At 41.1% G+C, this 23,198-nt stretch overlaps 2 protein-coding genes and 1 long non-coding RNA gene across 5 annotated transcripts in view; 1 reads left to right on the top strand and 2 right to left on the bottom strand.

Annotated features, from left to right (window-relative positions):
• The window catches only part of LOC148398685 (zinc finger protein Aiolos-like), a 10,720-nt gene extending 350 nt beyond the window's left edge, over positions 1-10,370 (bottom strand). The window contains exons 1-9 of one of the 3 annotated variants that reach the window (XM_088373092.1): positions 10,325-10,370; positions 9,684-9,750; positions 9,079-9,146; positions 8,741-8,830; positions 5,552-5,941; positions 3,788-3,955; positions 3,320-3,436; positions 2,550-2,660; positions 1-988 (exon numbers count right to left, since the gene is read on the bottom strand). The exon at positions 1-988 is cut by the window's left edge and continues 350 nt beyond it. In XM_088373092.1, coding sequence (XP_088229218.1) covers positions 366-988; positions 2,550-2,660; positions 3,320-3,436; positions 3,788-3,955; positions 5,552-5,941; positions 8,741-8,830; positions 9,079-9,130 — 1,551 coding nt within the window. In that variant the 5' untranslated portion in view covers positions 9,131-9,146; positions 9,684-9,750; positions 10,325-10,370 and the 3' untranslated portion in view covers positions 1-365. Of the gene's footprint in view, positions 989-2,549; positions 2,661-3,319; positions 3,437-3,787; positions 3,956-5,551; positions 5,942-8,740; positions 8,831-9,078; positions 9,147-9,683; positions 9,897-10,324 lie in introns of those variants that run through there. The other 2 variants (XM_088373091.1, XM_088373093.1) reach the window with 2 other exon arrangements.
• An 857-nt stretch (positions 10,371-11,227) lies between these two features.
• Positions 11,228-23,198, top strand: part of LOC148398684 (insulin-like growth factor-binding protein 4) — a 19,162-nt gene continuing 7,191 nt past the window's right edge. The window contains exons 1-2 of the mRNA XM_088373098.1: positions 11,228-12,078; positions 18,572-18,735. Coding sequence (XP_088229224.1) covers positions 11,721-12,078; positions 18,572-18,735 — 522 coding nt within the window. The 5' untranslated portion in view covers positions 11,228-11,720. The remainder of the gene's footprint in view (positions 12,079-18,571; positions 18,736-23,198) is intronic.
• Positions 13,186-23,198, bottom strand: part of LOC148398683 (uncharacterized) — a 20,626-nt gene continuing 10,613 nt past the window's right edge. The window contains exons 2-4 of the long non-coding RNA XR_015857927.1: positions 21,594-21,713; positions 16,108-16,190; positions 13,186-14,517 (exon numbers count right to left, since the gene is read on the bottom strand). This is a non-coding gene — a long non-coding RNA (uncharacterized LOC148398683). The remainder of the gene's footprint in view (positions 14,518-16,107; positions 16,191-21,593; positions 21,714-23,198) is intronic.

Raw genomic sequence — 23,198 nt, 5'->3', positions numbered from 1 at the left:
CAACAAACGTAATATCAAAAGCCAACACTATTTCTATGAATTTCTGCAAATGTTTACATTTTCAAATGATCTCCAACATTGCTGGAAATCACAATGTCCCATGACTGATGACCTATTTTTAGAATAGGCCCGTGGGCTACTTATGGCGGGTCCTTGAGGCTACCTTGTTCCTGCTCCAGAGCCCATCAGATGAGTACAGCTTGACTAAGAACATCCCTGAAACCTGTCCCCTATTGTATAATATAGACTCAAAACACACCACATAGTCCATCTTTTCATTTCTGCTTCCGCTAGCCAGCCACATTGAAAAGTAATAAATCTGTGTAGTCATTTGGTGTTACCTAATTGCGGGTGTAGCATGGTAGCTACTTCATTTCCAGTCGGTGCTCTCCACGGACGATGTGCGATGAGAATTCGTAGCGGTCTCGACTACGATGGCCACACACATTGCACTCAAGCGGGTCGCGGAATCCGTGGCAGCCCATATGGATAGTGAACATGACGTAGTCAAGAAAGATCACCTTGCAGTGACTGCAAGAGTACAAGGCCCCAGGCATCCCCCCAGCTTCTCCATCAGCCCGTGTCACCTGCAAAGCCTCCAGGGGTGATAAGGGTATAGGCTGAGAATGTGGGATCCCGTTCTGATGGTTCAGCCCGCCCAGCAAGTGGCCCAAGCTATACATGAAAGGAGATCCCTGAGGGCCATCAGCATTGAACACATCCATGCCAGGAGGTTGCTGGGAGGTGTGAGGGAAACCTGGCAACGGCATAATCATTTTGTGGCCGTTAGTGAGGCCAATAGAATTTATGTCATTGCGGCTTAACAGAACTGGGTACGGCCTTTGGGAGTGAGCCGCATCGCTTTCTGTGCCCGAACGCATTAATGGCTGTTGGCAGTGCGGGTCAGGCCCTGGGGAGCCTAATGGAGGGTCCTGAAGGTGAGCTGCGTTCCTGTTCAAGCTTAGGTCCAGACAGACACCATTATCACCTAGATCGGCACCACAAAAACATGCTCAAGTCAAGTATTTCATTTCACATCATTTTAGAGTTGGAACAAAGAAGCACACACTGAGAGCAACACTGCAAGATGTTTCTAAAAAAAGAAATCAAGTAGAAATTCTTGAGGGTCCACTTGAGGTTTGAGGAGAAGGCAAAGATACCCTCAGCAAAAGAGAACCTCACACAGAAACAAGAGGACACGAGATTCACAGGTCAAAAGATTTAAGAATCCAGAGAGGAAGCAGTTGTGCTCGGAGGCATAGCAAGAATAGAGAGCTGGTAGGACGCAGATGACTCAGCTGTGCCACAGACGGAGAGGCACCTGCTCACGTTTCTCCCCTCCCTCCCACCTTTTTCTCTCTCAGCACTTTGCTTTTCCTTCAGTGGTTATACTATACTATTGAAAGATCATTTATCAACATTTGGAGGTGTTGTGCCCATAAACCAGGAGTGTCAAACTCATTTTTTTCGCGGGCCGCATTGTAGTCATAGCTTCTTTCGGAGGGCCATTATGACTGTCAACTCAAATAAATGTATGAGCATCTCATATTATATACAGTAAAAGCTACAAAACAAACTGACAAATAACTCGTTTTCAAATTAGACGAGTAAAAACTAGTCAAATATTAAAAAAAAAAAACATGAATTTGATGCACAATTTGTCTTCGCGGGCCACATAAAATGATGTGGCGGGCCGTATCTGGCCCCCGGACCTTGAGTTTGACACCTGTGCCATAAACCCTCATGCATGCAGCCAGCTTTAGACCCAATTGTGACGCTACAACCAAGGTGATCAAGCAACCAAAAATGGCTTTGTGTGTATGAACAAACTTTCCAAGTGAGCAACATAATGACATTTTGATCATTTTATGTTAGTCATATTTTCAAGTTCATTTGAATCCAAACCTACCTACCAAGTCAACACATTCCTTATCTTGTTTCCTTATGCACTCATCTGTACCCTGCTATGACAAAGTCGGAGATGAGAATTGAGGGCGGCTGAGACAAGTCTGTAAGGGTCCTGGTGAGACATGGAGGCAGACAATAGACAGACAAGTAGCGAGGACAACAAAAAACATGAACTGGTGAATAAATAAATGTTGTATGAGCTCACTCAAAACTACACTTTACGGACACCGTACACCTATAGAAACTGAAAAGGAAAGAAAAGAATCATGCCGATTCTGGCCTTTCTCCAAACTGTTTGAAACCACAGAATTTGTCAACAAGTCTTAATAATAAAAATTCAGATCTATTAATATGGTCTAGTCCACCTTTTGATTGCTTTAATGTTTGGATCGATAGGTGTATCTCAATATGTCCATAGAGTGTAGCATAAAGGCACATGTAAAAGCACAAACATTACATTACAGAACATTTAAAAAAGAAGAAGCTTTGTATTTTTAAGTGCTGAAATAAAAGAATGTAGCAAGCAGGTAGACATTCAGACAATGAATGGAAAAGTGGAATTATGTTGACAGTCACAGCAATTTAAAAACGTCAGTCCATGTGGAAAACATCTCACTGCAAAAATCCCATTATTTACTTACCTGTAAACTTCTGCGGCATGGAACTCTTGCGTTTGGCTACATTTGTGGCCAGCCTGTCAAGGAGCAGAGCACGCTCGGTGCCCATCTGAGTCCTTGATAGGTGACTGTCGTCTGCCTCACAAAATGAGAGCACAAGAGGCTTAATGATCGCCTAGAGTAAGAACTAAACAAGGAAATGACTGAAATTATTTTAAGAAACAAACAAAATAATCAAAGAGTGTGTCCACTTTCCTCCCTACCTTGGATGTAAAAATTGAGTGAATCACACCTCAGCAGCTTGAGGCAAAGGAAGTACAAGACATCGATGTAAGATGAAAAGTTCCTTTGACCTCACTTATGCTTCACCAGAGCAGACTGAGGATGTACTTCCTCACCACAAACACACTATCAGGCCTAAACGTATGACATTTGGTGACCACATAGGCATGACACTGTGTACGTGTGTGTGTGTTTCGTGTCGCATGCTCCTAAAGAATGCAAAGGCATCATGTTGGTTTGCATGAGCTGGATTAAACGTGTGCCCTACATGGCTCTGCGGTGCTACTGCAAGGAGGGGAAGTGGTCTGTTAAGCAGCAGTTAAACATCACACCACCTCATACATAACCTATTTTGCTGTAATGAAGGGCCAGCAGCAATCATTTACTAGCCCGTAAAAACAAGCCATTCAGTATAATCAATAAGAGCTTTATGCTCTGTGAGTCATCTAACCGCACAGCTACAGTGCTGAATGTCTATTGAGATGGATGATAAACGCACAATAGCTTCTCACCTTTCTCAGCAGGTGCTTTGCTGTGAATGTACACATGGCACCTCTCTCTGTGCTCCTCGAGGGAGCTGCGCTGCTTGTAACTGCGACTGCAGAGGGTGCACTTGAAGGGCTTCTCTACTGTGGACAGCACATTCAAACTCAGGGATAAGATTTTTTTTCTTTTCAATACAAATAGCATCCCCCCCACAAACTTGAGCAGGACAGAAATTAGATGGATAAATAACAGTATTATTTCTCTAAGCCCAACATTTCCAGAAAGCTGATGACGAGCAGCCTACCAGAAGGTGAAGCACATAAATTGAAAGTGATAGTTTTGACAGTCATGGGTGATATGTGTGATAATGCATAGAAGTTTCTTACTGGAAAAGCTCTGCAACCACAGCAGAAATCAAAATGTGCGGGGTTAAGACAAAACAAGACACAGGTGCATCGCGCATCAGTGCATCTGAGTGTGTATGTGGTTGGTACCAGAATGGGTGCGCAGGTGCCCGCTCAAGGCGTCACGTCGGCGGCAAGCATAGCTGCACATGGGACATTTGAAAGGCTTCTCCCCGGAGTGTAGTTTGATGTGGCGAAGCAGGTTTCCTTTCTGGGTAAAAGAAGCCCCACACTGAGCACAATGGAATGGTCTCTCACCTGGGAGGGATAAAACGTTTGCCCATAAAATACCCTACTGAATCTTGTGTGTGTGTGTGTGTATGTGTGTGTGCCAATGATTTCTTTGAAAATATTTCTGCAAAGTGTTCTGATGACTTCTTCTAGCCAGATGTGCCATGAGGTGTTTACAGCTCTCTAGTTTGACTGTAGTGACTTGCATAAACCCTATCAAAAAGCCACCATCTTTGAAAAGGGAACAAAGCACCATCCACAGTCATTGTCAGAAACTTCCAAACTGTTTTCTCAAATGACTGAGAAAAACAACGAGAGAAAAAAATCTACACAAGCCACAATAACGAACAACCACAATAGTCCTCTTTGAGTAAAGCTGGGAGATGATTTTTTTCCCCCCCTCCCTAAAAATGTGGCCATATCATAATATCACGATTAATTAGGCCCAGTTCCACAAATACTAAGCTGTAATAACAGCTTAAAAATAACCTGCCCTTCACAAATTTGTGATTTAGTACTGGTATTTGGTCCTATTTGCCAAGTGTATCTGATACAGTGGTATGTATCTGCAAGAGCAGCATGCTCTATACACAGTGAAACTACAAGGTTGAATATACCAAAAATCTTACAATATGACGTTCAGAGAACATTTTCTGGAAAAATATGCCTCTAAAGTTAAACAAAACTTGGAGTTCATAGCGTCCACATGCATAATGTAACACGAAAGAAAACAATATAATAATCATAGAACTGACATTAGAAAAGCAGTACAATATAAAACTAGTCAATATACAGTGAATATGCATCCATTATCAATTAAAAAAATCGAATTACCAAGCAGACGGAAATTGAAGTACCAGTAGAAAGTATGCGACTGTCAATGAGTAAGCAAATTTTTAATTTGCTGATAACTTTTTTTGTTTTGCTTCACAAGAATGCAATGTTGAATATCAACATACTGACAAAACAACCAGAAGGCTTTAAGTTCTTATTATTTTACCTGACACACCCCTGTTCAAATGATATAAAAAAATGATACGTCAAAAAACCTTGCCTTTGAAAAGAGGTCTGTCGACTTTTACAGCCACTGTACAAGGCTTCTTTTTCCCATGCAACACCTATAAAACGCCACTAGGTAACTGTACCGCAACTGTAACACACCCTTTCCTGTTTCCTCTCCATTTGTCTGTCAGACATCCTCAAAGATTGAGTAGGAAGTTAAGTTTTTTTCTTTATTTATATATATTCATATAAATATATAAATATTATATATATATATATATATACATATATTACTTTTCTGACATTTATGAATGATAAAATGTTATTTTGCAGTACACTCAAAGAAATAATCTGTTGGGTGGACATTTATTGACTTGCCATAATCATCAGCTAGTTAATGCAAGACTTGCGGCCATGTTAAGATATTTTATGATAATATGAAGAACAGCAGTGTATATGTTGAAACAAAGGTTGGATTCAAACCATTGTGGTCATCTTTGCTACGTGAGCGATTTTTTTTATCCACCTTGCACAAAACGGTTATCTACTCGAGGTGTCAAGAGAGTGATGATTGCACAAGTGTTGTATGATGCGAGGTGTCGATTGGGTTCCTGTGCTTACCCGTGTGACTGCGTTTGTGCACCAGCAGTACGTTGATGCTGACGCAGGACAAGCCACAGATGTCACAGTTAAGCTTCCCCATTGACTGCATGTGGGGAGTTGTGCCTCCTGTCATGTAAGGCCTCTCTGATGTGGCTCCTGCTGAGGCATCCTGCAGAGCTGTGCTGTTGTAAAGCGCATAGTCCACCAGCGACAAGTCCTCTGGCTCAGCCACGGAATCTCTCTCTTCATCATTATCATTGTCATCGTCATCTTCGGTCCTGTCACCATCGTATCCTTCCTCCACTCCTTCCTCCTCTTTTTGGTCCATTGGCAAAACTGCTTTTTCTTTGTCAGCTTCAGGATGTGTCTCATTGTTTTCAATCTCTTCATCCTCAACCTTTACCATGCCTAAATAAGAACAAAGTAAGAAGCAATGCACACTGACTAACACATAACATTTGATCTTATAGTATTTGTTCTATTTGGCCTATGAGATTTACATAAGGCACAATAAATGTTTACAGAACATGTAGGTTTATAGTTGTTACCTAACTATAAATTCTAGCATGACTCCATCCAGGCTAAAGGAAGAACTCGGGCAAATCACAACAAGTCAGATGTGTGCTGAAGATTAGGGGAAGGAATCTTTGGTGAATACACATAAATTAGAACCAGGATAGGTGAAAAATGCAGCAGGGAATTCCATTCCTTTTGGGTATTTTTCTCCTGACAAAACATTGAAACCAGGCAGTAAATTAACATTATGTCCTTATTTAACTTAAAACATTCTTTATGCGGCTTCTGGCCACATGCTGACACACTGACATGTCCTCAGGGCTTGTTTGCGTGACCTTTCTTTGAGAACTTGTGTCTCAACCGACCACCAGTGAATTCAGGTCTATCCAAAAACCACACCGTGGTCTCGGCAGCGACAGACAAGCAGCCCAGCGCATGGGAAATGTTCAGATGTGCAATGGAAACTTTGCACACACAGAGCCCTATAGAGTGCTGGCTCTGAACACAATAAACCACATGCATGATGCAGATGCACTGCAGAGCAGGGCTTTAGAGAATCTTGAGGGACTTAAGTGGAGCAGGAAGAAGAAACATCATCTCATTTAAAAAAAAGACATTTACAAACACTAACCTAGTTAGTCTAGAATTTGGACAATGACAGAAAGTCATTTCAATTGATTTGAACTCATTGACGTGTATGTCACGTTTATTTACCAATACTAGTTGGGAATGACAGATATTTTATCTAGAATGCTTCCATTTTTAAGTGTCTAAAAATGATTTGCCGCTCCCTGAGCAGTCACCTTGTCATGACGGAGTGGTTTGCGTGTCCCAACGAGGCAAGGAGCTAAATTGTATCGGGCTTTATACACCTGGCAGGGCCACTCATGGCAAACAGGTCTTACGTGAGGGACCAAAATAAAAACACGGCTCTAAGACCCCCTACGACGAATGCTATAACAAGACACAATTTCCTGGACGCAGGACACCAGGGCCTCCCTCTGGAGACGGGCCTGGTAGACAACTTGGGCCTCAGTACAATGACCATTTCTGTGGCGATGTCATCGTACTTGTGGCTACATGTCTTAGACACTCGGGTGAAAAAGGGTGGAGCTGTCAACCAATCACTCATCAGTTTTCTAAAGCTGAGCTGTGATTGGCTGTCATTGTCATTGCTATGTCATTTTCAGTCGACAGCAAGTGGCAAAATGGCCACCTCCTCAGATGGTGGACTTTGCCTGTTTAATTCATATTCCACAAACATAAATCTGAACGTCATGTTTAGACTAGTGGGGCCACATACATGTTACTGTAAAGAAAATTTTGGGTTCACTTCTTCTTTAAGATGATGCCCAGTGACCCAATCCCAGATCAATGGAAGAAAATGGGTGGATGAGTTAATGAATTGATGGAAAAGCATATGGAACAAATTTGTAAACACAACTAGTGTTTTTAATTATTGGCTGAAAATCTTTTGTAGTTAAGAGCTGCCTGGAGCTGTGGTTCTTGTTGACTTCAGTTTTGATTTCAGTAAATAGAATGCTCTCATTTTTGAGTTGAGATTAGGTAACTCACTTGGCCATTTAAGAATATGCTATGACTTATTGCCATCAAGCAGCCTTGAGCTATTGCAAGACAACTAAAGCGAATGATGTCTGAGTATTTTACTTTGGGGAAAAAAACATGTCAACAGAAGTCAAGAATGCGCTGGAAAAGGTAATTGGCAGAATCTACAATGAAGTGACCTTTTCACGAATGTGAACTCAGAGGGTTTGCAACTCTCCACTGGTAACATTGCAATAAAGGTAGAATTTTCCAGAAAACAAAATCTTCCCATTTTCTGGACTCTTTGGACAAATAAAACAAAAATGAATGAACCAGATTAGATGATGCATCACAACTGAGATTCTTAATTGTGGTTTTGGACTCAAAGTGGGTCGCGGACGGCTAATAAAATGTTATAATGTATTCAGATTTATTTTTCAGAACAGAGGTGAATCAAGGTCCCACATAGAATATAACGAGATTGGGCAAGCTTCAGGAAACTTTAACCCGCTTGTGATCTAGTCACTAGCTACTTTGTTTTGGACTCAAAGTGGGTCGCAGACAGCTAATAAAATATTCTAATGTATTCAGAATTTTTTTTCAGAACAGAGGTGAATCAAGGTCCCGCATAGAATAGAACAAGATTGGGTAAGCTTCAGGAAACTTTAACTTGCTTGTGACCTAGTTACTAGCGACTTTGTAACCCCCCAAAAATACAGTGCAAGCCCAGCCTTTATAGCTAGCCATCTGTTTTGATGGTATTGTATATGAAAGTCGTTTGAAACTGCATTTAAAAAAATTTAAATACTGTACATGTACATATTTTCAGAGGTTATTTTCAAACATCGGTCATTGTTGTTGATACTCAATTTCACATTTCAATACTGCTCGAAAATACCCATTATCTGATAAATCAAGGATTATGAAAATATGACTTTGCAATGATAGGAACATTTGGTCCCAGGGTGATAACTATTGAGAACCATTGCTCAAGCGCTTAGCAAATCTTGTGCCAAACACCAAACTAGAGGTGGTGATCCGCCACGTGCTTGTGTGGCTGTTAATGAAGTGATCTTGCGGGGTTTGTAAAGATTCCCCTCACTGTATGAAATGTTGCACAAAAAACTATTAGCTGGTGTAGCCCACCTTTAAGGCACTGCATTTCATTATCTGTGAATGAGATACTCCTTTCTTCCTCCTCCAATGGCTTCGCATTTGCAACAGGAGTGAAATTGTCTGAGAAAGAAGCATAGCATCTTAAAAGGCTTTGCCTCCATTTATGTTTCTGTAAAATGATCATTCTCAGACATAATTGATCAAATTGCTCAAGGGAAAGTTATTGTGCAATTACAGTAAAGTACAATTGACGGGCCACCATCACCTTCTGTTCCATTTGTGACTGACTACCTTACATAACTTTAAAATATTATGTACAGTAGCAGGTTTACAAGAGTACGACTTTAGAGAAGGAACAGAACACTCACCAATCCCATTTCCTATTGTGGGTACAAATCCAGGATTCTTGTCTGTGTTCATGTTGGAAAAAGTTGTTCTGTAAAAGGAGACCAATTGTTTAACAAAGATAGTACGGTGGTAAGAACGCATGAAAAGCGGTTTATTTTAAGCAAAACCAGAAGGGTACAAGTCCATGGTTGATTGCTCGACCCTGTCATTACATTTAGCCCAACTTGAGAGACATGCACTGCACGTGTATTTCCTGCCATGTTTGCACAAGTGTAAAAAAAAACAACAAAAAAAACTTTCCACACTAAGACACCAACACTTGCAAAAATAATTCCGCCCTTGAATTTATGGAAATATTTTTTTTTAATCTTGTACAATTTAATGTGGACTTAATTCATATGATTAAAAATAGAATGTAAATGAAACAGATGTTTTTCAGAAATACAATTGGCCATGACAATTTGTATTAAGAGATGCGATAAATGCACAGGCAAAAGGCCTCTTCTTAATCAAAGCCTCATGGTGTTAAAATGTTTTTATAATCATGCACAATTTTATTTTATTTTTTTGGGTGGGGGGGACATGAATAAATATGAACAAATCTAGAAATAACTAACTTGCTTACCTGATTTGTGCTTTCCAGTTGACAAAGTTCTGCTCACTCTGTGGAAGATTTCACATTCCACCAGTTTCTGTGAATGTGGAATATAAGCATCATCACTTAAAGGAACAGACCTCATTTCAAACAAGGTGGAGCAACGAAGAAGATGCAAATTCAAAATGCACCAGCAACCAGTTTTTAGAGGACCAAATGAGCTTTTCTATCATTTGAATATGAACATTTGGGGCTTCAGCATGATGTTTTTGACTGAATCAAATAATCGATACTGATAATGACATCAAATCTATCCACATGATTGTTTTATTTCAAGGAGCAACTACGCCATCCTGTGGCTAAAATAAACTTTTTCATAGACCTCATAAACATGAATGCTGCATCAAGATACGCAATTGAGTAAACATGTGACATTTGAATACTGTTTGAAAAAACTGCTTAATAAAGCATTATGAAAACAAGAAACAATGAGAAACTAAGACACATAGATACATGCTTTGGGGGGATATATTCGCAAGTGAAAGCACATTTAGCTCAATGACAAGCATTATTTGAAAATAAACAAATAGCAGGCATTATTAATCAGATGAAACAAGTGCACATGAAGTGCCTGGCTCATCAGAATGAACAAAACTCAGTGAAGCACCCACCTGGGTTGTAAGCCTTGGCGGCTGCCCATGGGCCACCGTGGCAACCAGCCACCCCGCCTGAGGAAAAAAAAAGCATACTCATAAAGGCAGTACAATACATGCAAGGTTTCCATGGTAAAAAGAAGGCGATTGAACAGGGGGGTGGGGCGATGCAGATTAATAAAATCTTGTTCAAAACCTTGAAGGAATGGGTGAAGGACAAACAAGAAGCACAGAATCAGATCAGAGAACCCAGTTAATAAGCTGTTAGTCAGTGTTTCGGTAAATCTTACTTTGCACTCCGTTGGGTGTGGTGGGGGGAGGTGGGTGGATGTCGGCTGGGGGCCAGTGGAGGAGGGTGCTGTTAGGAGGGGTTACACTGTCCATTTGCCTTTCAATGCTGCCCATGTCAAGAGACCGCAAATTAGAACATGTGGACTGAGACATGGCAAATTGGGCTTGTGCGCATTCTTTCAAGCAAACATGAGCACACACGTTTACTGTTGTGGTCTCACAGGTAAAACCGGGGGTCAGCACAACCAGTTAGTTCTCTGCCCAAAACTGTTTGTGAAGGTAATGAGACTTGCATTTGCAAATAAGCGGGACAGAATCTTGTTGTTTCCTTCTTTGTGCAGCCGAGGTTGAGAAAAGAACCAGGCAGAGCGAGTAAGATTGTGTTTGTGAGTAGGAGTCAGAGGGGGAGAGAGAGAGAGAGAGAGAGAGAGAGAGAGAGAGAGAGAGAGAGAGAGAGAGAGAGAGAGAGAGAGAGAGAGAGAGAACGAGAAAGAGAGAGAGAGAGAGAGAGAGAGAGAGAGAGAGAGAGAGAGAGCTTTAGTCTGGCTTTTCTCTGCTGAGCCTTTCAGCTTCTCTCTCACTGTAAAAAGAGGCGTGTCCATAGACCAGTATAAAGTCCAAAGAGAGCCACTCAAGTTGAGCCATTCTCAGGCGCCAGTTCTTTGCACTGCACACCAGCAAGAGGAGAGACTGGAGTTGTTATTCAAAATATTGCCTTTTGATGATTTTCCAGCTGCTCACTTGAGGGCCTGATTTTTGGGTGTTTCAGCAGAAAGTGGCAAGACTCTGGACTTGAAGAACGGGCTCACCCGAACATACTGGTGGATTTTCATTTGAACACAACAAAACCTAGTTCTGATCATCACTCCATCCGTCAGCTGAGCAGATCAAGAGCAAGCTTCTAGTTCACTGCTGTGCCATTGAATCAGTGGGACAGAGAAGCATCACAGACGAGGCATTGTGTCCCTAGCTGAAAATATCAAAGACCACCTTGGACAAAGAGTTTCTCTGGACTGCCGTCCCCTCGTTGGGCTCCAGTCTGCTGTTTTGAATTAGAAAAGTGACCTAGCTGAGCGCCACTCAGGTGACTGACCAGTGCATATAGGATTGGCTACAGGCTGCCATGGTGCGTGAAGGTGGTGTGGCGGTGGCTCCATCCTACTGGGCCCTGTGGGCTGTTGCCACTTTGATGCTAGTGGCACTGTGCTTATCCGACCAGGCCATCCGCTGCCCAGTGTGTTCTGAGGAGAGGCTAGCCAGCTGTCAACTGCCGGAAAGCTGCGAGGAGACTGTGCGCGAGCCTGGCTGCGGCTGCTGCCCCACGTGTGCCCTGCCGAAAGGGGCGCACTGTGGCGTCTACTCACCGCGCTGTGGTACCGGCCTGCGCTGCTACCCGCCACAGGGTATTGAGAGACCACTGCACTCCCTCATGCATGGCCAGGGGGTGTGCACCGATGAGAGGGAGGTGGAGGAAAACTCAGGTGAGCTATCATTTTGGGTTCCTATCTAGAGCTATGATCTCAAGTCAGTCACGAACAGGGAATGTCTATATGTGGGCTGGCACTTTGTGAAGCCACTGTTGGTTACCTGTCAGTGGTTTGAAAAGTGTTGTTAGGTACAGCCTGCACAGCAGCTCTTTCTGCACGCCCCGTTGGGGGGGCATGTGCTCGTTGTCTTGCAGTCACTTGCTGCGAAAGGGGCCCTGCAGCAGGATCCAAAGCAGAATGCTGGTTTAGGCGCGTATACGCGAGGACCTCGCGCTGGAGACATCTGCTGCTCCAGTGTGTGATCTTTGACCTACAAGTTCCATTTGTCAAACCATGCATTCATTTTGGTGATATTAAAAAGCGTGCGTGTGCGTTAACTAAATCATGCCAATGACTTCGAGACTGAGATTGTGCAAGCAGTGAAAAGCATTGCGGTGCTTGTGGGAATGAGAGCGTCTACGCCTGTGTGTGTGGTGTGCGTGTGTACTGCGAGGAGGCAATAAAAGCTGCCGTATCAAAAGACTGTAATGGAGTGTGGCCAGTCTGGGGCTAATAGAGCTCTCTGCAGTCAGTAATTCACTTGGTGCTTTTTCATTCCTCATCCTACAGCTGCAAAGTTGCCTCTCTCCTTGACATCTGGATCACGCACCTCGAGACAGAATTTATATTTTCTTCTTGTTGTCCTCCTGTATCCATTTGGGTCTGTTTTTACTTTCACGCCTTATCTGCATATCCCTTTCCAGTTCAATGGACTTTAACTTCTCCCCTCTGATGTCATAGTATCAACACTTTTTGTCTTCTATTCTAAACAAATAGAGTGGTGCTGATTTCCGCTATTCCGTGTGAGGCAAATGTTATTAAGTGTCACGGCCGTGGTTCTTTTATTTGAGCCAAACCATACACATACTGGTCCCGTGTTGCTTGAATAAACTGGTAAAATGCACAGGCTTCCGGCTCCAGCCAGAACAACAAAGACTTGGATCGGTCATTATAAAACTCCCAGGACACTCATCTCCAGTGCAGCATCTGTTTCCACTGCCCCCCACCCCACTCCCACCCCCAAGCCCTAACAAGCCTTCGAATGCATCGCCCACCGCGTCCAGCTCCTGCAGGAGGATGAGCTCATCAGCACTCATTCTGCCAGAGCTGAAATGAGAGCCTTCTGCTCTCCGTGCAGGGCCAGCATAGGTTAGGCCAGCACATAGCGTGACTAAATGGAATCAGAAAGACGAGGAAAGCTGTTTGGAGCATGATAAAAAAAAAAAAAAGAAGAAGAAAAAAAGAGGGCTGTCATAGCAGTGACCACATTCTGAGTTTCTACAACAGAAGTGTAACTGAAAATTGCACACGAGGGGGGTTGAACTTGTTCTTAAAGGCCAAGGGTTCATTTGCTAAGGTCAAAAGTCTCCTTTTTGAAGTTCTGAAATCTGACCACTTAGTTCTGTTAGGCTCTACACTTCTTATTACCTCTCAGGATCATAACAAAGTGGGGGAGATGTTCAATACACAATAAATCAATTCTTCTGGGCAAAAAATCGGTTCTGCAGCACAGGAATGATTGATGTACTCGTAGCAGTATAGAGCCAGTAAAACTGCATGAGAAAAAGGTGAAAATAAACTCTTGTCAGAAGTGGGAGATTTATGCGTTATTAAACAAGGAGGTGACTCTCCTGAATACGTGTCTGACACTGCCTCACTCCTAGCAACAGTGAACACGTTGGATAAAAATAGAGGAGGGTTTTTAAAATCCAAGAGAATTCACCATGAAGGAATCTATGATAGGAGCAGGTTTCAACAGCTGGCCAGGGTCAAAGGAGCACATTTGTCTCAGAAATATGTACGTAGACTATCAATATAGTATTTCCACCGCGTTTGCATTGTACTTGACTCCCAACCGCAGTGTGCTATCCTGTCAGGTTTCTTCTTTGAAAGCCTGGCCATCCCTAATACTCAGAATAAGTCATTGTGTGTGTGTGTGTGTGTGTGTGTGTGTGTGTGTGTGTGTGTGTGTGTGTGTGTGTGTGTGTTGGCATCTGCTCCGACATTCCTATCAAGTCTTGACCGGTACAACACACAAATTCTTCCTTTTGTGAAAAACAAAACAATAATATTTACAAATGGATACAGATGTAAGGGATGAAAAGCTTAAATTCCTCAGGGAAAAAAGTGCAAGAGCATACTTCATGAAGGTCTGTAAAGAGTTAGCCTTGCACTTCCATTAACAATAAAAAAAAAAAACATCTTATGTTTTAGACACAGTGTGTTAAACTTGTCTATTCTCTTGATATTAATGGAGGAGTTCATAAATACCTTGGTGTTGTGTATTTGCTTACATGGAACGCTGCAGTGCATTTTTACAGCTGTGGCTCTTACGCAGGAGTAAACGTGATCAGCTACTTGCTGTCCTTTTGTGCACAGGGACCCCTCATAGAGCTGCAGCCAAGAAATCCACAAACAATCCCACAATGACCTTTCTGAAAGACAGAGAATCCCTAGGCAATAGGAGTTTGGAACCTACAGTATTAGCTTGCACCAAAAACAATGCAGGGAAAAGACAATCATTACCACACAAATGAATATTAACTCTCGGCAGAAATGTCACTCGCCTCTCATTTTACACTTGAATTGTGCGTGTGTGTGTGTGTGCGCGTGCGTTTATACACTCAAAATGCAAAGCAGAAAATCCCTTCAAGTTGACTTGAACAACAACTTCAGATGTCCTTCACTTATAGTATAGTAAGTAATACACAAATGACATCACAATTTTTTTTCCCTCCTCAATAAATAAGATTTCTAACAGAACGCAGAGGAATCCCATAGGAGGATAAACGTGGGAAAACATTCACACTGGTCTGCAGTTAATGAAACATGGTTTGTTTTCAACTCACAGGGGCTTAAACCCAAACAATTGGGAGAAAAATGTTTATGCTAATGCCAATCCATCCGCAAGAGTTTTTATTCTGTATTTGACTAATTTGTTACAAAATTTTATTTGGAATATTGGATGGAAAGGCTACTGAATTATTATTTTTTATGGTGCAGAACAGCTATAAATCTACTGTTGCTACCAAGATTAATGTATCATTTTGCATTCATTCTCACTTACTGTGATTATTGCGCAGTTCTTTTAGTTGAAGGATTTCAAAAGAATCCTGTGCAAAAACGGCATGTGCCTTGTTCAATTCTTTTCAGATGTACTGTAGGCCCATTGCTCCTTGTGGAATAAATCAACAATCTATCAAAGAAACCATCCCTGCCCTGCCTTTGGTAGATTTCTGACCTAAAAACACAGTATACACCCGGAGCTCTGTTTTGGCATCAGCTTGAACACTGGGAAGTGGTCAAAGAAGCATATGGCAACGTAGCAGCATTGGTTTTTTTTCTTTTGAAAATTTCTGTTGATTTACTATTCTGTTTTGGCTTAAGCAAATTAAGAGAACTCCCTGCTTTCATTGTATTTTTACAGCGCACAATTTTTTTTTATTGAAGTGTTGTTAGAAATGCTTGGATCAAGATGTGTTGACAGTGGATTGCTGTTTTGGTGACATTTGATGTTGACTATGGAAAGGGCGTTCCCATTTGCTTGAAAAATTTTTTGAGTGGCTTTTGAACTCTGCTAGAGAATTAACATCAACAACAACAACAACAACAACAACAACAACAATCATTGCTTTTGCTAATAACCTGTATCCATATAACATGTAATTAGTTATTTCTATCCGCCCATGAGAAATATAACTAGGTATTTTTTGTTCTTTTTAAAACTAATTATTTGCTTGTTTAGTGTTTTTTCTTCATGTGGACTGTAAACCTGTCTACGAAATGATGTCATATCCATCAATTGCACCTGTTTTTCCTTCACCACAATAGATTTTGACAGACTTGAAAATATAACTGAAGTAAAGCCTTTAAGCTTTGAAAAATATTCCATTGACTCTTAAGGCGTTGTAGCAGATTTTCAAACCTGCAAAAGTAAATTATAGTTGATTGAGAAAGCTAACATTAAGAAACATCTTCACATACCGTAAATGCAGTGGGCTTCAAACATACTCACAGCTCTGGAATGAGGTTCTTTGAAGATGAAACCAAGATTAAGTTGGACCACACTGAAGGGGACAGAAAAAAAAAGAAGTGCAGTGAAAAGAAGAAAGGCTCGTGATCCAAAGCAAACCACACACCATATTTCAAGCGCGGCAGAGGCAGGTCGAGTGGCCGTTATAAATACAGCCATTCACGACATTCAGAGCGGTAAAACACGTAAAATTGTGACATTAAGATTATTTAAAACTGGAACGATGTTAAACAGGTCAGTGAGAGGTTCACTCTCCTAACTTCTGTGTAGTACGTGTGGGTAAAGTGCGACTAATTATCTTATACTGGATGTGCACGTGAGTGGGTGTAGTCTGCCTATTTCCTGATGTCTGCTGGGACAGGCTTGGGCTGCTTGCGACCCTGACTCGAATAAGCGCTGTGGAAAATCATGCACACATGCGTGATACAATTAAATAATAATTTGATTTAAGACAGGAAATGCCGGTGGATGTTTGTAGTCATATTTTATGACAAAACCAGCGTTAGGAAGCTAAAATGTCAAGCTATTTCAGTGCATAAAAGTCACAGACTAAAAATCAAGGAATATTAAACCCCATAGAATCATAATTGACAGCCATCTTATGTTGGGACTCTCTAGTGACGTGTTACCAAGAAATACTGAAATATGTTAACTTTACCTAGCCTTACTTTTCAGGTGGTCTGGTTGCTTGATTGACTTGCTCTGAGGGATTCGAGGTGGACATCACAAAGAGTGCTGATGAGTAACATATTCTCAGAGAGCTGACCTTTGGCCCAGGCTACCACAGCTGTCCTGAGTCATTTGGTTTTAAACCAATTGTAGAGTTATTTGGTCAGATGTGAGGAAAGTGTCTGGTAGAGTGCTGGGTGAAAACACACATAGACCTTCCATTGGCTTTTAACATTTATCAATCAAATTGAAAACATCATGGTGCGCTTCTTTTAAGTGACCGGAAATATTTTTTGTAGGACTTGTATCAGAACTATTGAGTCAATCAATGGAATGGACTGAGGGGCTCTTTGCTTCGGAGCAGTTACTGGTTGTGTATCATTCCACAACCAGGCTCTAAATCACAAGTGTCAAACTCAAGGCCCGGGGGCCAGATACGGCCCACCTCATCATTTTCTGTGGCCCGCGAAGACAAACTGTGCATCAAATTTATGTGTCATTAATAAAATTGCAAATTATCTTCACTTTAAAAAAATCCTCTTTTTAAAATATTTGAAGTTTCCACTACAGTCTGATTTGAAAATGAATTATTTGTCAGTTTGTTTTGTAGCGTATACTATATATAATGTGAGGCGTTCATACATTTATTTGTGTTGACAGTCATAATGGCCCTGCGAAGGAAACTGTGACTACGATACGGCTCACGACTAAATGAGCTTGACACCCCTGCTATAAATGAACAAGAATTGTTGACTTCCCACAAGAAAAACAGCAATTGAAGCAACAAATAAGACATTTCCCTCTTGACCCACTCCCAAATCACATTGCGCCAACGAGTAAGAGTGCATGCGATCACAAGTATGAACAGACAAAAAGAAGAATTAACGACTTTGGATGAAGGAAACAACTGAAACAATGCTGGCACTTGTGATAGGAAGTGCTGATGAGCGAAGATTAAACGCGGCAAGCCTAAAAATAAATAGAAATGACAATTCCTCAGACACACCAAGAACAACAGTTTAGAAAATTGCATTACTTTACACAATAGAATCATGGCAGGCTTAACTGTTTATATATTCTGTATGTTTGCAGGCATGACAACCTATAAAAAGTAAGATGACATAAATTTACTGCCTTTCCAAAAAAAACACATTCAAAGCAAAAGCACTATGCATAGAGTTAGTAGGCAACAGAACCGCCCTCTCTTTTTTTGTCCTTGCCAACAGTGTTTAATTGGATGCCTGGCAGGGACTTTGTATAGAAAGCAGAGAAGAATTCTACAGCTTTTATGGTTTGGCCTGCTTTGATTCCAGTGCCAGTCTATAAAACGCCACAGGTAATAATAAGCTGGAAGAACAAAAACACTGCCAAGTCGCACAAGCCACAGGTGAAATGAGTGCGGATGTGTGCACATGCAAGTACACATGCACAGCAGTGCCCACTTACAGTATGACAGTGCAAATACACTTTAACAACCTCCATCTGGAGGGATGTAGGATGAAGAGGGAGGGGACATTTCCTCAGGAAGCAGCTGGCTGCCTGAAGAGCCACAGAAGAGGTGAATGTGGTACAGGCCGCAACAGGGGTGCTGTCATTTAAAGTACCTAATAAATCGTGACACGGCCACAGTCATTATGAAGCACCAGGCAGTGAGCGTCGCACCACATGTATTTCGACAGGGGGAAAGTAAATTTTACATACTGCAAGTCTGACTGATTGATTTGTGTTACTTATTGTTGACTTCAGTGATGGAACGGCACGATGAAATCATCCCTGAGCATCCAAACAACAGCAATATCCGATGCAGTCCACAGGACAAACGCTGCATACAGAAGATACTGGCTCGACACCCACCAAAATCCACAAATCAGAGAAGCAACACTGCGAGAGAGGAAGCCAAGGCGGCGCTGGTGAGCAAAAACATTATTTGAGCACGTTCAGAGAAGAGCACACTGACAGTAGTTCATCTTTCGAGTGGGGATTCAAACTCTAGCACATGACTGATGTCAAGGAAGTGCATCAGACTACAAGTAGAAGTGGATTGTTGCTGAGATACTGCATAATAGTTAGTCATTTACACCCAAAAATGAAAACAGGGAAATATATAAGGGAGACATGAAAAGTTGATTTTATAAGTTGGACAAGGAACAGACAATAACTCAAGTCTTTAGAATTAGACGAATCTAACAATAGAATATACTAATGATTTGTGCCTATATAATGTGGAAATAAAAAACAAGAAAACAGAAATTAAATTAAAAAGACTAACTAAATAATATAGTTTGTCATCTAGGCCCAGCTATAGACCAATTTTTAAACAACGTATGTATAACCATGAATGCACATGAATGCGCATCGACCATCTCAGTAATGACAAACGGACAGATCAGAAATAAGTCAGATGACTGGCTAATGTGCTTGAGAGCCAAAAATTGCGTTTTCATGAGAATAGACATTTTTTTAAGATTCCTTTATTACTCTAATGCTTTGATTGTAAACAGAACAACAAAACAAAAAACCTAAAGGTCTTATAATGTATCTTCTCTGAGAATAGCAAGAAAAGGGCTGGCTCTCAGGAAACACTTGTGATTGCTAGTTGCCAATAAAATGGTAGAATGTTTGAGCGAGAATGACACGATCCGAAATCAAGCATCAAATATAAAAAAAAGTCATACAAAAGCCAGTTCAAACAGCAAACTTATTAAAAAAAAAAAACAGTAAATACCATAAACATTTAAAATGATGCCAAATCCCATGATGAGTCAAAAGTCATGGAATAAAAATGCGTTTTAGGAAAAATTGACATGAAAGGGGCTTGCCCAATGTTTAGTGGGCGGGATTCCAAAGACCAGAACTGGCAACGGAAAAGGCTCCATCACCTCCGAGCCTCCACTTGAGTGCCTCCAGTAGTGTCTGGTCTGCTGACATGCCAATGACAGCAGTGGGCGGAAGCGGAAGTTATTTTGCATTTCAGTTGTATATGTGTTTGTTACATTTTTATTACAATTTCAAATAGAATAGCAATAGTAATTTTTGTATGCAAGTCTGCAAAACAGTGGTATTGACAACGTGAACTTGCACTGTTGCTGTTTGATGCGCTTTTCTTGAATGAATAATTCTTTTTACAGTAAATATTACATTACGTTTTCAAAATACCAGATGGGTGTTCTTTTAGCACAACGTATAGTACATAATATACATGTAAGAATAGTTTGGAGTTAAGTCCAAGCACACTATCAGCCAGCAGTGTACAATATTTCCTCTTACGTGCTCTCTGACCAACAGTGCAAGGCCAGTGTAAAGGAAACCATAACAATGGTAATGCTAATCACTGCAATCATAACAAATTGAATCAGATAGGAGAAAGTGTTTAGACTAGAGCAGTGGTTCTTAAGCTTGGAGGTACCGAACCCCACCAGTTTCATATGCGCATTCACCGAATCCCTCTTTAGTAAAAAATATATATATTTTTTTCATATTCAACACATAAATGTTTTTTACTGGTGCACAAAATGAGCCGTGCATGGACATCACCTTGTTCGTAAAAAAAAACGAACACACTGCATAAACTCACAACAAATTACAAATACCCTCAAATCAGTGTGACTTCTGCTGTTGCCTTTGCGAGACCAGTTCAGATATCACGATTTTACCCGATAAATCAGGTGTGTTCGGACCTTCGTAGTGGTGGCTCTGCCGAACCCCTGAGACCGACTCACCGAACCCCTAGGGTTCGATGGAACACAGGTCAAGAACCACTGGACTAGAGGAAATTCAATGGCTGTTTCTTTGAGTAAGTAACAGAGACAGGACCTAAAAATATGAAGATTACAACATGTGCGACGTTATACCGAGTCTAGGTATGTTTCCACTGAGGATATTATATGATGGCATGGTCAACAACCCAATCCGAAAGTTAGATTTTCAAAAACATGGTATTAAGAGGACAAATGATATATAATACCATCATAATTTTAGAATCTATAAGTGTTTGGTATCGCTATTGGCAATACTGGCTCCAGTGTTGACTTGGTATCGACCAATACCAAAATCCCAGGTATTTGCATAGCTCTACCATGTGGTCTAAGTCAGCAAGATGAGATGTACAAGGGATACTGGGACCAAACACCATAACATCTGTTTTCTTTTCACTGAAAAAAACAAACCAAAAGAAATAGTGCCATGCAGGCCTTGATTTCCTCCAAGCGGAACAAAAGTGGCCTTAATGAGAACACGTCCTTTTTGCTCAGCGGGACGTAGATTTGACTGTCATCCACACAGCAGTGGAAGGAAATACCATGTTTTCTTAAGATGGAACCCAGGGGTGGAAAATACAATAAAAACAGCAGGGGCTCCAAAGTTGAACTCTGTGGAACACTACACAACAGTGGGGCAGGGCGGGAATCAGAGCAACCAACGGTAACACAAAAAAGTTCAGTCTGCCAAATACAATCTAAACTACTCTGGAGCGCTGCCACTAATGCCCACCTGGTACTGCAAACAAGCCAACAGAATACTCTGGTCCACCGTATTGAACGCAGGAGTCAGATTCAACAAAACAAAACTCTCTACTGTCATTAGCGAGGAGGATCTCATCAATGACGTGACAGTGCTGATTTAAAAACTGACTGGAAAACCACAATGACATCATGTTCATTCAAGAAAGATTTCAACCACGAGTCCAATACTCAGGAAGGAAAAAACAGTATTTCAAAAGCAACAAATAATGAGTAAAGTTAACATAGTGTCAGTGTAGTGGCTCACTCACCTGGCTTCCGTATAAGAAGGATGGGTTAAGTTCCCACTCAGTGTTGGTATGGATTTGTGATGAACTAAACCATGGTGTTGTCCGCCATTCACCCAACAGGAGGCTCCAACTCACACTGACCTTAAACAGGTGAAGCAGTATATAGTCAATAGATTGTAAATATTTCATGGAAATATATTATTTTTACTAAAACCTCATCATAAAACATTTTTACAAAAATCACAAATATACATAAAGGTCTACATCCAACCCCAATTGCATGGTTATATACCGTAATTTCCGGACTATAAGTCGCGTTTTTTTTCATAGTTTGGGTGGGGGGGCGACTTATACTCAGGAGCGACATATATGTTTTTTTTCACAAATTTTTTCTTGATTATTAAGACATAATTTACTTACAAGTATAGTTGACCACTTCCGATGTTATTTTTAGTATAGTTGATCACTTCACATGCTTTTATATCTTTATCTTGACCATATTCAAAACATAAAAAATAGAGAAAACATCAAATAAAGATATTAACACTTTAAAGCACCATATCCAAGTCCACTGCCGGCTGTATGTACACTTGCTCCATTTTTGCTCCTCTTATATTTATTGTTATTATTTATGATTTGTTTATTTATTCATTGTTTGTGCCTTCTTGGTTTTTTTTGTGTTGCTTGTATGCATATAGTGGGATAGTAGGAACGTAATTTCAATCTCTTTGTGTGTCTTGGTATATGAAAAAAAATCGACAATAAAGCAGACTTTGACTTTGATAAAACAACCAAATAAACAAAACAAAAAACTACATCTGAAAAAAATTATATTTTCAGACGAAACTGGATGAGGGCGCTCTAAATTTCACCGTTGGCCGTGACTCATCAACTGGGTGGGCTTAAGAAAAATGGCACCAAAAAGAAACTCATATTTTGCAGGTTACAAACTTCAAGTTGTAAAATATGCAGCTGAAAACAGTAATCGAGCAGCAGAAAGAAAGTTTGGAGAACCGTGATGTACCAAGAGATTACTATTTCAAGTGACGTCAGTGGCACCGCGCGGCGCAGCTGTTTTTTACATAAAGGACAAACGTACCCACGTAAGGACTACCGGCATCATTAGCGGTGATCATTTCTAAGTGACACGGAGGACAAAGAGTTTGAAGGAATTAAGGATTTGGAGTGACATAGAAGGTTTGAAAAACTATTATGGCTTTTACGCGCGCCCGCTCCTACTCTACTGAGTCGGGGGCCGGCGCTCGGCCGAGTGGCTGTCCGCAGACGGTGCATGGGGCTCGGACTTGGCCATTACGCACGCCCGGTCCTATTGTATGGAGCTCTCTTCCACATCGGTGGCTGGAAGTCCACGCCGCCACACGCTTGGAAGTTTGTTTTGTTAAATAAAGAGCCGTTTACCAAACCCACGTCTTTCCTTGTACTTTGTTAACGCTACAATATAGTCATATACTAGATCTGTGGAATAAAGACGAGGCTGACGTCAGGGCGCACGCGCGGCGATGTTGACAAAGGACGAGGAATTTGATCGATGGATTTAATGGATTTAAAGTGCACGGATGGTTTGATAATATTATTGCTTATATTATAGTTATTTGAAATATAGTT

The sequence above is a fragment of the Syngnathus floridae genome, chromosome 4, assembly GCF_059516105.1.
Source record: "Syngnathus floridae isolate MCC-2025c chromosome 4, RoL_Sflo_1.0, whole genome shotgun sequence".
NCBI classification, from domain to species: domain Eukaryota; kingdom Metazoa; phylum Chordata; class Actinopteri; order Syngnathiformes; family Syngnathidae; genus Syngnathus; species Syngnathus floridae.
Note: the sequence above shows the minus strand (reverse complement) of the source record. Positions and strands in the feature narration are given on the sequence as shown.